Consider the following 12,222-nt stretch of genomic DNA (forward strand, 5'->3'; position numbering starts at 1 on the left):
CCGGAGAGGAAAATAACATGATAAAAGTAGAATCTGAAGAAATTTTGATGGACCATATGGTGGATTGAGACTAGAAAACATCATGATTTATAGAATACTATTTTAGTAATATAGACAAATTGGGATGATGGAGACAAGAGAGAGGAAGAAAGGAATCTGAAGGTAATAAATGTTTTAAAGTGTTAATGACATTTAGATATTGGAGACAAAGGTGAGAAAGGAAATATCCATGAGTTTGTGACAAAGTTCTGGTAGTCTAGGCGAACAGGGGTACAGGTGGTAACAATGCATTAGTGAAAAGAGAAATAGAGTCAATATAATGGAAGAAATATTCAGATCAAGGCATTTGCACAGGTGTGAGATCAGTACAAGATATTAATATTTGAGAGTCAAATAATTTTAAAAATGTGACAACTGCAGACGGTGGATGGCCAGGACAGAGTTCCGGAGGACACCTACTCTTAGGACACCTGGGTGGGGTCCAGGAGAAGACGGAACCAATGAGCAGAGAAATTGAAGGGGAACCTGGAAATACTATGTCATGCAAACCTAGGGAGAGGTTTCCAAGAAGGCAGTTAATCACCAGATGTCTCCTCTTACCCATAAAAGGGAGAGATGAAGGGTCACCTCCATGCCGCTCTAGTGCTATGGACTTTGAACAATCAGAGTTGACCGCATTTTTTTTTTATGTATATCTCAATAGAAGACATAATAAAGAGGGACATATAATAATGAAGTAGAGTCTTCCTTTTCTTGCCTCAGAAAGACTTGGCAGTTGAGATATGGCTTTTATTTTTGTGCTAGACCAAGTATTAGGTTACCAGCATGCCTATTAATACTGTTGCCAGCACCACGGGCATCTAGTTATTAGGCACAGAGCCCCAAGCAAGCTGTTGTCCACCGAACCTGCCACTGGCTAAGCTTGTGGATTTTGAGCTAAGGGTTTGGTTTCAGAGACTCCCTCTCCTTTTGTCCCTCCTAACCCAACTTATCATGTTTTTCTAATTACCTAGGTAGAGACAAAATACTTTGCAAAAACCAAGAGTCTTTAAGTTGATCCAGAGTACTGAATTCTAACTAGACAGAATTCTGAGCAAAGGTTCTTGAGAAACTAGGGCTTCTAGATCTGAATTCTCAGAAAACTTTTGACAGGATGTCATACTTAATAAGCATTCCTCCTAGTAGAATGTTGCTTCCTCCTTAAGGGCTTAGCCAGTCACAGAAAATACAGGTTGCCCTATGCCCAAAGTAAGTCCTCCCTTATTTAAAAGAAAGTAAACCATGGAATTATTAATAATACAAATACATTTTAAAATCTGTCTTTTGTGTCCCAATTGATTTAATTTGTGAAAGCATTTGTTATAGGCATTAGGTAGATATTATTAGAATAAGATATAGTTAGATTATGGCTCAATGGGTAAAGAATTCGCCTGCAATGCAGGAGACGCAGAAGACACAGGTTTGATCCCTGGGCCACGAAGGACCCCTAGAGATGGAAATGGCAACCCACTCCAGTATTCTTGCCTAAAAAAATCCCATGGACAGAGGAGCCTGGCAGGCTATAGCCCATGGGGTCTCAAAGAGTTGGACACAACTTAGTGACTAAGCATACTCACAGACTTGGTTAAAGTATGAAGAAGATGATTGTGACTTTGGAACTATACGACCTCTTTATAAAAAAAAAAAAAAAAGATACAGCCACATGGAAGGAGAAATCACTTATAGAAGTCTCACGGCTGAGTAGTAGAAGAATTGGGAGGAGAATTCTCTTCAAACCTCTCCTGATGGCCTCAGTGTGTAAAACACACACTCAGAAGTCAATTATTGAACCCTTGCTCCAGTCAGGTACTAGACAGGGAACAGGGTTCCCAAATGAGAGGTGTGTTTTCTACCATGCCAGAGCTCATTGTCCAAGGAGGGACAGACATGTAAACAACCAGGTACAGTGTCATCTGATTTGCCATCTGATTTTTTTTTTCTTTTAAAGGAGATAAGGGTAGTGGAGTGAGATCCTAGGAGAAGGTCATCAAGACAAAGACTCAAGAGGGAAAATTGTGCCTGTCTTGGGACGTGGAGAATGAGTAGCAGCTGGCAGGCAGATGGGGAGAGGGTGGAGTTGGGGCTTCCAGGGAAAGGGAACAGCATGTCTGAGATTCAGTGAAAGGACTTCATGTGTCTGGGGATCAGTGAATAGTTCTTATTGTTGGAAGTAGGGGTCAAGATTGGTGGAAGAAAAAGAGGAGTCAGTAGTGAAGGGGGAAAAAAAAAAAGAGCAGGAGCCAAAGGGATGCATAATAAATAGACGTGGTGAGAGAGCTGTTGAAGCTGTAACCAAAAAAAGGGTAACTGATGGAGGGAAAATTCAGGGCTATCAAAGGGAGCAGCACCCTGAGTGCAGGGCTTGGGCTCTGCCAGGGGTGTTCCCTCCAAACCATGCAGCCGGTAAAAGAAGCAGGGATGAGGAAAGACAGAAGTGTACAGCCCGTCTTTATGAAACAGGAAGCTGAGAGGAGTATGGAGTTGGTTGGAGGCCGTTGGGGTTTTAGATGAGCCACTGGGAGTAGCAACTGAACAGAGGCACAAAATGGGATATTCAAGCTTCAATAAAGGCAAAGTGGCAGTTGGGTCCTGTAAATGTAGAGTACTTGGCACGGAGCACCAAGCAAGTTCACAGGACACACCATGGGGGCAGACACAGAAGTTTCAAGCTAATGGTTTGGGCTCAAGAGGCTGTCTCTCCCACCTCTGCACATTCTTCTGGTGTCCTTTTTAACCCTGCTTATCTGGAGGATGGCATGGCAACCCACTCTAGTATTCTTGCCTGGAGAATCCCCATGGACAGAGGAGCCTGGTGGGCTGTAGTCCACGGAGTCGCAAAGAGTCAGACACGACTGAGCAACTAAGCAGCAGCATGTTGTTGTCCTGACAGAATCCACAGAGGTGTGTGACTTTCCTCAGCAGCACCCAGTATCCTGGACATTGGGACAACCGAGGTGTGTGGCTGGCTTGATCTAGGGCATGGAGAGTGTGTGAGCAGGTGTGATGTAAAGACAAGAGAATGGGAGGTGAAGATGCTGGTTAAGAGAATAATATTAGTTGTAAAGCATGGTGTGGAGACGAATGGAAGGGGATGGAACTAAGGCCAATAGTCTTAGAGAAGGAACACTCAAAGAAATTGAAATCGCTAGTAAAGCTGAGAGTAAGGGCCTCTAACATTAAGGATAAATTATGGTACACTCAAATGTAAGACTTCAAATAAAGGGGAAAACAGTCTTTTCTTTTTTTTTTAATGCCAGTAAATGGAATGTGGGAAATAGATTCATGAGCATTCCTGTCTTTTATTTTGTCAGATTACCTACAAAAAAGGTCTTGCTGAACAGCAAACTCAATTCACATCTCTGCCAGATCCTCCAGATATAGAATTTGCCAAGAAAGTAACCAATCAAGTGAGCAAGGTAAGTAAATAGGGCTGAGACACTGTCTCCCCTGAAAACCTCTACTGAATAATCCAACCATCAGAGAAAGTAATTAAGATAAACCTATAAACACAACACAAACACTAGGAGTATTTTTACCTATGTCCCTGAAAACTCTACAACACATCCATTGACACCATGGAACCATGTTAATAAATACTTGGTCATCTGGATGACTCAGGGATTGGTAGATAGGAAAGTGTGTTTTGAGAGCAGAATCCACATCCTGATGTCCTTTGACATTCTGACTTACGAGAAGGATACTAACAGAGCAACCAAGTAACCGCAGATTTCCACAAAGACTCTGATTGTTTTCATTCAGCACAGACCCTGTAGAGTTTTATGCTCAGAATCAGACTTGGAGGAAATAAGAATGTACGAGTGCTCTCTCAGAGGCAGCTTGGTTAGACAGCCCTGAGCAGTGCACCTCATAATTTCCTAGGCCTGGCAGACAGCTTAGTCTGTCTATATTTAGTCTGGTAAACTAGCTCTGAGGAACGCAGCCCTGACAGGGAATGCAGAGAGACAGATGTTCAACTCATGAATAGATCCATGCTAAATTCCTATTTTAATTTGGCCCAAATCAGGCCGCTTTCTCTTGGGATACTACTGCTTTTAAATACTTTCCTTTGCCCTTTGTGGAGTTGACTGTTAGTTTGGTTTGTGAATTTTGGTTGGACCTCAAGATTTCTGTCTTATTTAAGTATTTTGGGGGAAGGTACATCTTTAGTAAAGGAGAAGGAAGAAAATTATGGATGATAAAGTCTGTTCAGCAATATTTTTTAGTGTCTGATATTGTAGATTACTTACTGGTGTGAACAAGGACTATTTGGGATAAAAGATCTAGTAAGTACAGTAAATTCTCACTGATAGGAATACCATGAGCCTGAAATTTTGCCTAGGCAGGGTTAAGCAGAAATTAACTTCAGAGTGAACTATTGACAAAGAGTTGGGCTCTTGAAAGTGTTGATATTGTAAATAAGATTGGAGAGAAGAACAACTTAATTCTTTTTTGGAAGAAAAATAAAAAAATTGCTTTCAAATATTCATTTAGAAAGAAAAATCTATTTTAAATTTTTATTAAAGGCATATTTTAAAAGAAATCTTACTAATGCAGCATTCTTCTACCTCATTTGAGTATACAGAGTGAGTACTTAAAGATTCTTTTAAAAAATCTATTTTGAACTCCTCTATAACCAGTCTCTCTGCTAATGTAGGCTTGCTGGTTAGTCTAGAGCTGCACTCTTAACAGAATAGCTACCAGTCACATGTGCCTGTTGAGTACTTACAATGTGAAGGTATGAATTGAGTCTACATGGATGAAATACACCCTGGATCTTGGACACTTATTGTGACAAAAGGAATGTAAAATAGTTCACTAATTATTTTATATTGCTTACTGTGAGTTGACACTATTTGGCATCTATTGTATAAAGTAAAATAATATATTTTTATTAGACTTTTTACTTTGTATTGGAGTATGGCCAATTAACAATGTTATGACAATTTCAGGTGGACAGCAAAGGGGCTCAGCCATACATATACATGTTTCTGTTCTTCCCCAAACTCTCCTCCCTTAAGGCTGCCACATAACATTAAGCAGAGTTCCATGTGCTATAAAGTAGATCCTTGCTGGTCATTAAAATTAATTTGCAACCTGTTCCTTTTTTATACTTTAAAGTATGGCTACTAGAAAATTTACCATGATGGCTTGCAATATATGCCTATTGGATTGCAACATTCAGTTGGATGCAGAGACATTATTACGTACTTTGAAAGCATTGCTAGGGCTGAGTTGCTTTGTGGAATAACAGTATTAGCCAAGGGAAGGAGGGCTGTGGATGAAGGTCATCAGATTATCCACCATGGTGATAATTATTCACCCAGTCTTACCAGGTCTTATAGCCTCCAGTTCATATGTTAACATAATGAACGCATATCTGTAATTGTCATATTGCTGTTCCATTCTGTTTACCAGCATTTGTTATTGTACCTTTCAGAATCAATTCTCTCACCTGTCTTTGCCCAGAGTCATCAAGTGCATGCCAGCGCCTCCTCCTGGCTCAGTGCATTCTGTAGAGATGTGTAGGCAGGCAGGGCGGTTTGTGTCCACCACGCACACTGCGACTCCTGCAGGTGGAGTTCTGTGAGCAACACTGAGCTTCTTGAACTCCTTGAGCTTCTCTGCTTCCTTCTAGACTCACAATAAGAAAATAAAAGATTACAGGTTGGAATTTCCAGCTGATACTGGCTCTGCAATTGAAAGGAGAAACTGGGATCTAGAAAGTTAACCTTTGAGAAGAAAGGATATAGGGCATTAGAGAGAGGGCTAGATTTCCTTAAACTTAAATTCACTGGCTCTGCATCTCTCTCACCCTTGGTACTTGTTCTTTAAAGGTATACCAGAAAACCACCTTTTTTTTTTTTTTTTTTTTTTTTGCGTATGGTGGGGGTATGCAAACACCTTGAGACCCACTGGTTATGTCTGTTGACACATTCTATCAGCCAAGGTGGGGAAATTGCTCTAACCCATCTCTGACTCATGTCCCAAACTTGGGGTTGGCTGGATTAATTCCATTTCAAGAACATTCAAGCCAAAGTAGTCAAAAAATCATGGTCTAGGTTCAATTTAGTGTAGTCAAACAAACATTTGTGAGGTAACTTCTGTATGCTGCATTTTGTGTTAGATTTTGAGGATACAAAAATGAAGAACATATAATTCCTCTCACCAAGGAGCCTCACAGTATAGGATTCAGGTAGTGTGGTGTTCAGGAGTTAATATGGGATAGCAGTTTAATTTTTTTATTGTTTGTCAGTTCTCATTAAAATTTTGTAAGTCTACACCAGAAACTCTTATTAATTGGCCTACAAGTCAAATTTTGTTGTAGTGTTGCTGTCTGAATAACTAGGAGTTTCAGTAAAGCTCAGAAATTAATGGCTGAGTTCACCTGGCATGAAAATCTGGGGTTGAGTGATTTTATTATATCAATAACCGTGAATTACAGAAGGAAGATCTTCTGACTCTCTCTTTCCTCAAACACCAGGGACCATCTGTGAGTTCTCTGTGAACTAAGTCCTTAAACTCAGCAAAGGGGAGACTGATATCTCTATCCCCTGCATCCAACTTTTTTTGTGGGATAAGTAACACTATACTAGAAGATTGGAAGACATCTATTAAGCACCCAGGAAGGGCCTGGTCAAGATATTTTTGAAAGCTGACCACTACCACTTAATTTGCTGCCTTATTTGTCAATTTCCAGATTTTGCTTGTCTTATTTTCTTCATTTTTTTCCATCCTAGCAAAAATACAAGGAAGACTATGAAAATAAAGTCAAAGGCAAATGGAGTGAGACACCTTGCTTTGAAATTGCAACCGCCAGAATGAACTCTCAAAACATCAGCACAGTAAGTAGGAAGGGATGTCCATCCAAGCCAGATGTCCTTGGGTTGAGAGGTTTATTCTTTCCTGTATGATGTCTAGCCACTTGCTGCTCCTGAAATGGTTCCAGAACATTTCAATCCAGATAACTCTTCCTGGGAGCAAGACCTGTGTAGGGTCCCTATTTAGAAAGAAATTCCACCATCTTTCCTTCCTTTTGCAAAGCATTGTTTTGATTGGATTCCATTATTCTTGCCTCATTTTTCATTGAAACAATATGGTTTCATGGTGAGTACAGATGAAAGAGGCCCTTTTTTGATTTGTTCTATGTCTGGGCACTCGAGCAGTACATTTATGAAACTGATTAATCTCTTCCCAGATCCCCTCCCTGGAAAACATAAAAAACCTTTTTTTCTTTTTTCTTAAGTTCTCTGCCTCTGACCTTTGAAAGCTCCTTCTTTGAGGTTGTCTTCCAACCTATTATAACTGCTCCAAGTTTCTGTTAAGCTGCTAATGGCTTTTGAGATAGCACCATATTCTGTAACTGTAATCTGACCCACAGAAGCTAAGAGGAGCATGGCTTTGGGTAATGTCTCCAAGTGGCCTCTGTCCTCCCATAGAAGACTTTTGCCTAATTGTTCCCACAGCAGTTCTCCAGCATGTTTCATGTCTTACAGAAAAAATACCAGGAAGACTTTGAGAATACGAAAGACCAGATCTACTTCATGCAGACCGAAACCCCAGAGTACAAAGTGAATAAACAAGCTGGGGTGGCAGCTAGCAAGGTATGGGCACATCCTCTGATTGGTCTTGATCTAGTCTCAGTGTGGGGGAATTTCTTACAACTCTTGCTTTTTTATATAATGGGGGGAAGAGGTTCTTATGGAAACAATAAGAAAATATTTGGGGATTATCATAGGGCTACCAATTTTTTTTTAAAAATTGCCATGTAGGAGAATTCACAATACTAAGCTACCATCTTTAGCATTTCATAGACTAAAGGACCTTTTGATACCCAGAAGTAGAAAGGACAAAAGAACTTCTCAAGAAAAGGTAACTGGCAGCGTTCTTTGAATACAGACACTCTAACACTTGCAACTACCATTGTTTTCTATTTTCTTATTAACTTGTGAAAATCTGGTCACAGACAAGACGCATGAATCCATGGATTTGCTCATATAGTCTATAGAGTGACTTTGGTAACTAGTCTACTCCTAGGCATTCTAAAGGGGGCTTCCCTGGTGGCTCACGGGTAAAGAATCTGCCTGCAATGAAGGAGATATGGGTTCGATCCCTGGGTCGGGAAGATCCCCTGGAGGAGGAAATGGCAACCCACTCCAGTATTCTTTCCTGGGAAATCCATGGACAGAAGAGGGTGGTGGGCTATAGGGGGGCCCATAGGGTTGCAAAGTGTTGGACACAACTTAGCAACCAAACAGCAACAGGAGTTCTAAAGCACTAGAAAGAGCAATAACTTCATAGCCAATCAGATTTGATTATAAGCCTGGCGTTGGCTCTGCAGGAGGAGTGAAAGTAGGAAGATCATGTCACTTAGGAGACTATTTCAGGATCCGGGTGCAAGACAGTGATGTTTTGGACCAGGAGAGTAGCCTGGAAAGTGATGAGAAGTATTTAAAAATTAGAGCGACCTGATTTGCTGAAGAGCTGAATATGGGATATGAGAGAAAAGTGTTGGTCTAAGCAACTAGATGGATAGGGTTTCTTTTTGTCAAGATAGGGAAGATGGTGGAAGGAGTAGCTAATTTCTTATTGGAGGGGAAACATGAGCTCAACTTCAGACATGTAAATTTTGAGATGCCTTTGAGAAATGTAAATGTCAAGTAGGCAGTTGATTATATGAGTCTGCCATTTCAGGGGAGATATCTGGAAAGTCTGTATAAATTTGGGCGTCAGTAGCATATGAATCATATTTAATGCATAAGACTGGAGGCCATCAAGGGAGCAAGTGTAGAGAGAAAACTCTAAGGAGGACTCTGGAGTGCTTCCTTGTGAAGACATCAGTAAGATGGGATAGAAGCAAAGTTAGGTAAGAGTGATGTCTTGGGAAGCTGGTGAAAGGGGAAGGGAGGGAGTAATTGTGTCAAATGTTTCTGAAGTGGGTTTATCAATGAATGGTGTCTGGTGAACTTAATAAGAGCAATTTGGTTGAGTGTTTAGAAAGGGTTTGCGAGTGAATGAAAAGAGAGAAATAGAATAATATGAGTGTAGTTGACTCCTGAGAAAAAAGAAGAGAAAGGGGTAGTAGCTGATGGATAAGTAGGTGAAGAGGGAATTTTTTTAGGCAAGAGGCGAAAATGCCATGTTTCTAGGCTGATAGAAAAATCAGGTGTAGAGGGAAGATGAGATCATGTTGAGGAGGGGAGGAAGAGTGGTTGGAGCATCGTCCTAGAGTAGGAAGGGGCAGGGACCTGGTGCTTAGGAGCAAGGGATGACTCCCTAAAATAGGAGAGGAAGCTGTGAATCCCAGATGCTGGTAGGGGAATGGTAGGTCTGTGGAATTTCCTTTCTAGTTGTTTCCATTGGTCATGGAGAGAGATAATTCTACAAGAGGCTGTCTACATCCTCCACTTCTGAGCAACATCCTCTGTGAGTCCCCGATGTGGGCTGTAGGGGTGGTACATCTGTGTTTCAGTTGTGTATCTCCCACCTTTGGAGACCAAGCCAATTGTTTTCTGAGGTTCTTAAATATTGACAGATTATCTAGGGTTTCCAGAACATGTCTGTATTCTAAAATTATTTTGCTTGAAGAAATAAATGGCACTGGGGCTCATGGTCAAGGTTAGGATCTGTTTCTTTTTTCCTTCTTCTTCTTCCCTTTGGACATGCTCCTGAGGGGGGCTTTTGTGCCCTTACTTAAAGCTTCTGTTGGAGCTGGAATTAAAGGTGAAAAGTAGGGAGGGCAGAGGAAAAGATGAGGCTGTCACCGTGTATCTAGCCCCTACCCCTTCCTCCTCCCATGCCTACATTAAATATACATGTGCTCACACACACAGTCACAGATGAGGCATAGAAGGCTAGATTGATGATGCTTCTAGCTTTTTCTTTAAACATGTGTTGGCAGATAGGCAGCTGGAGGTTAAGAGCTGAATGAGGGTTCTGGAGCAGCAGGTATCCAGGACATGATGCACTGTCATTATTATGATGTATATCTTTCTTCTATTATTTCTGCCTCCCTCCCCCACCCCACCCCGCTCTCCTTTTCCCCTCCTCCTTCCCCTCTTCCCTCTCTCTCTGAGGGTAGGGACCATATGTTACTGTTTCTTGAATCTGTCCCAGAACCAAGAGCATAATCAATGCCCTATGGATACTTTTGAAAGAATAAATGATTGGAAGAAAATATATCCTGAAAATATATGCAGTTTCTCCACTGTTGTTATGAGTTACTATGAATATTTTGTTTACAAAATGTCAAGCTGCCACGTTTCTGAAGAGAAAATTGATTCCTGGAGCGATGTCATAATATGTGTAAAAGAGAACGAGAACAAAAGTAACATAGAGAGTTACTTTACCACTTTATTTCGCTCCCACAGGTAAAATACAAACAAGACTATGAAAAGAATAAAGGAAAAGCAGATTATAATGTACTTCCTGCTTCAGAAAACCCACTGCTCAGGCAGCTGAAGGCGGCAGGAGATGCCCTGAGTGATGTAAGTATATTCTTGTCAAAACTGGGTCTTTTTAACCTGAGCTGCAGGAGGGATGAAATTTTTCTCCTTCTATAATGACTAAATGCAAATAGAACTTTGCAAATACTTGAAGGTTATGGGGTAGCAGTTTCCCTGGAGCTGTCTAACAGGAAGGCGTTAGTGTCTCTGAGTATGATATGTGTCAATTTGGGGAGCCTGTGGACTAGTTCAGTGGGCAGGGAAATCCTCATTTCCTTGGAACTCCAGGAGCCTGTGCCTTTGTGTGGGCAAAGAGGACCTTGGAGGAGTTTTGCTGTGATTCTGATGGAGGCAGAAGGAGACTGAGAGGGGAGGACTAGCAGCTGGAGCCCTTGGTGCCCTACGCTTGTGCTCTTCAAGCCTGCTGCTGGAGAGAAGGGAAGTGTCCTGGATTTCACAGCTTCTCTCCCTAACCTCCACCACTTTCTACTCAGGTTTTGACTCCAGAAACCATCATTTGCAGAGAGCAAAACTGAAAACATGGCTCCCTAAGTCTTCACAGGAATTTCTAATAGTGGAATATTAAGAGCTTGTCTAATCCGCTGTTTTTCAAATACACTAGATAAGTGAGAACTGGCCTGGCATTAGAAGACTCACAGCTCAAGGCCACTTTGATTATGTATATAGAGACTGAACATACTGTCAGTTGAGTTTTTCCCTTTTGATTAGGTAGTGTTAAGTTCTCCAGTATTTGAGATTATGTGTGGGTTAGTTATCTTTGTCCCTTGAGTTAAACCAGCACCATAAATATGTGTACATGTGACTGAGGAGGTGGGGTGAGTGATGTGGCAGGTGAGAGGACAGAAATGAATCTGTTCAAATAGCTCTACTGGGAAATCAGTGCAAAGCACTGTTTCCTGAATGAAGGTCATCTTTATTGAACATAAAAACCCAAGTTCAAATCCATTTTGTTGAAAAAGACAACAATATCAAAATACTAAAAATGAACAACCTCAGTATGTGTATATATGACTGATTCTCTTTACTGTCTACCTGAAATTATCACAACATTGTTAATCGGCTATCAGTTCAGTTCAGTCGCCCAGTCGTGTCCGACTCTTTGTGACCCCATGAATCGCAGCACGCCAGGCCTCCTTGTCCATCACCAACTCCCAGAGTTCACTCAGACTCGCGTCCATCAAGTCAGTGATGCCATCCAGCCATATAGTCCCAGATAAAATAAATAGTTAAAATGAGCATGAAAAAAATGACAATGATCTGCTTTATCAGTTGGGCATTGTAAAATTCAGTAAAGCTTAGAGCTGAGGATAAGTCTAGAAGAGGAGAAGGGTTGGTAGACTGTTTGTATGTACCTTATTTTTAAGATACACAGTCTGTTCATATAGTAGGAATTTTTCCTTGGTAGAAGGAGGAAGAGTGTGTATTTCTCTGTGTGCTAGGCTTTTTCCGTGAAGGTTTGTTTTTTAAAAAATGAAAAAGTTACTGTTGCTCAGAATGTTCCTATTTCTCAGGGCATCATTAGTGAAGAAAGAATATGTCAGTTGACAGGTAGAAAAGGCAGTAAGTCAGAAATACTCAAGCACCTCTGCAATGGAGGGTTTGGTCTGAGGCAATATATTGGTTTCTTAATTTTCTGGAGAATATTAAACATTTAGGCTTTATAATAATTGCTGATAGAAAAGGTTTAAATCATTCACGAGACCCCAATGTGTGATTGTTA

The 12,222-nt window shown here is 40.9% G+C and overlaps 1 protein-coding gene across 50 annotated transcripts in view; it reads left to right on the top strand.

The window, feature by feature from the left end:
• The window catches only part of NEB (nebulin), a 203,584-nt gene that overhangs the window by 12,978 nt on the left and 178,384 nt on the right, over positions 1-12,222 (top strand). For all 50 annotated transcript variants that reach the window (XM_069577531.1, XM_069577536.1, XM_069577533.1 and 47 more), the window contains exons 10-13: positions 3,351-3,455; positions 6,777-6,881; positions 7,533-7,640; positions 10,407-10,523. In XM_069577531.1, the coding sequence (XP_069433632.1) occupies positions 3,351-3,455; positions 6,777-6,881; positions 7,533-7,640; positions 10,407-10,523 (435 nt within the window). The remainder of the gene's footprint in view (positions 1-3,350; positions 3,456-6,776; positions 6,882-7,532; positions 7,641-10,406; positions 10,524-12,222) is intronic.

Source organism: Ovis canadensis, chromosome 2 (genome assembly GCF_042477335.2).
Source record: "Ovis canadensis isolate MfBH-ARS-UI-01 breed Bighorn chromosome 2, ARS-UI_OviCan_v2, whole genome shotgun sequence".
In the NCBI taxonomy this organism is placed as follows: Eukaryota; Metazoa; Chordata; class Mammalia; order Artiodactyla; family Bovidae; genus Ovis; species Ovis canadensis.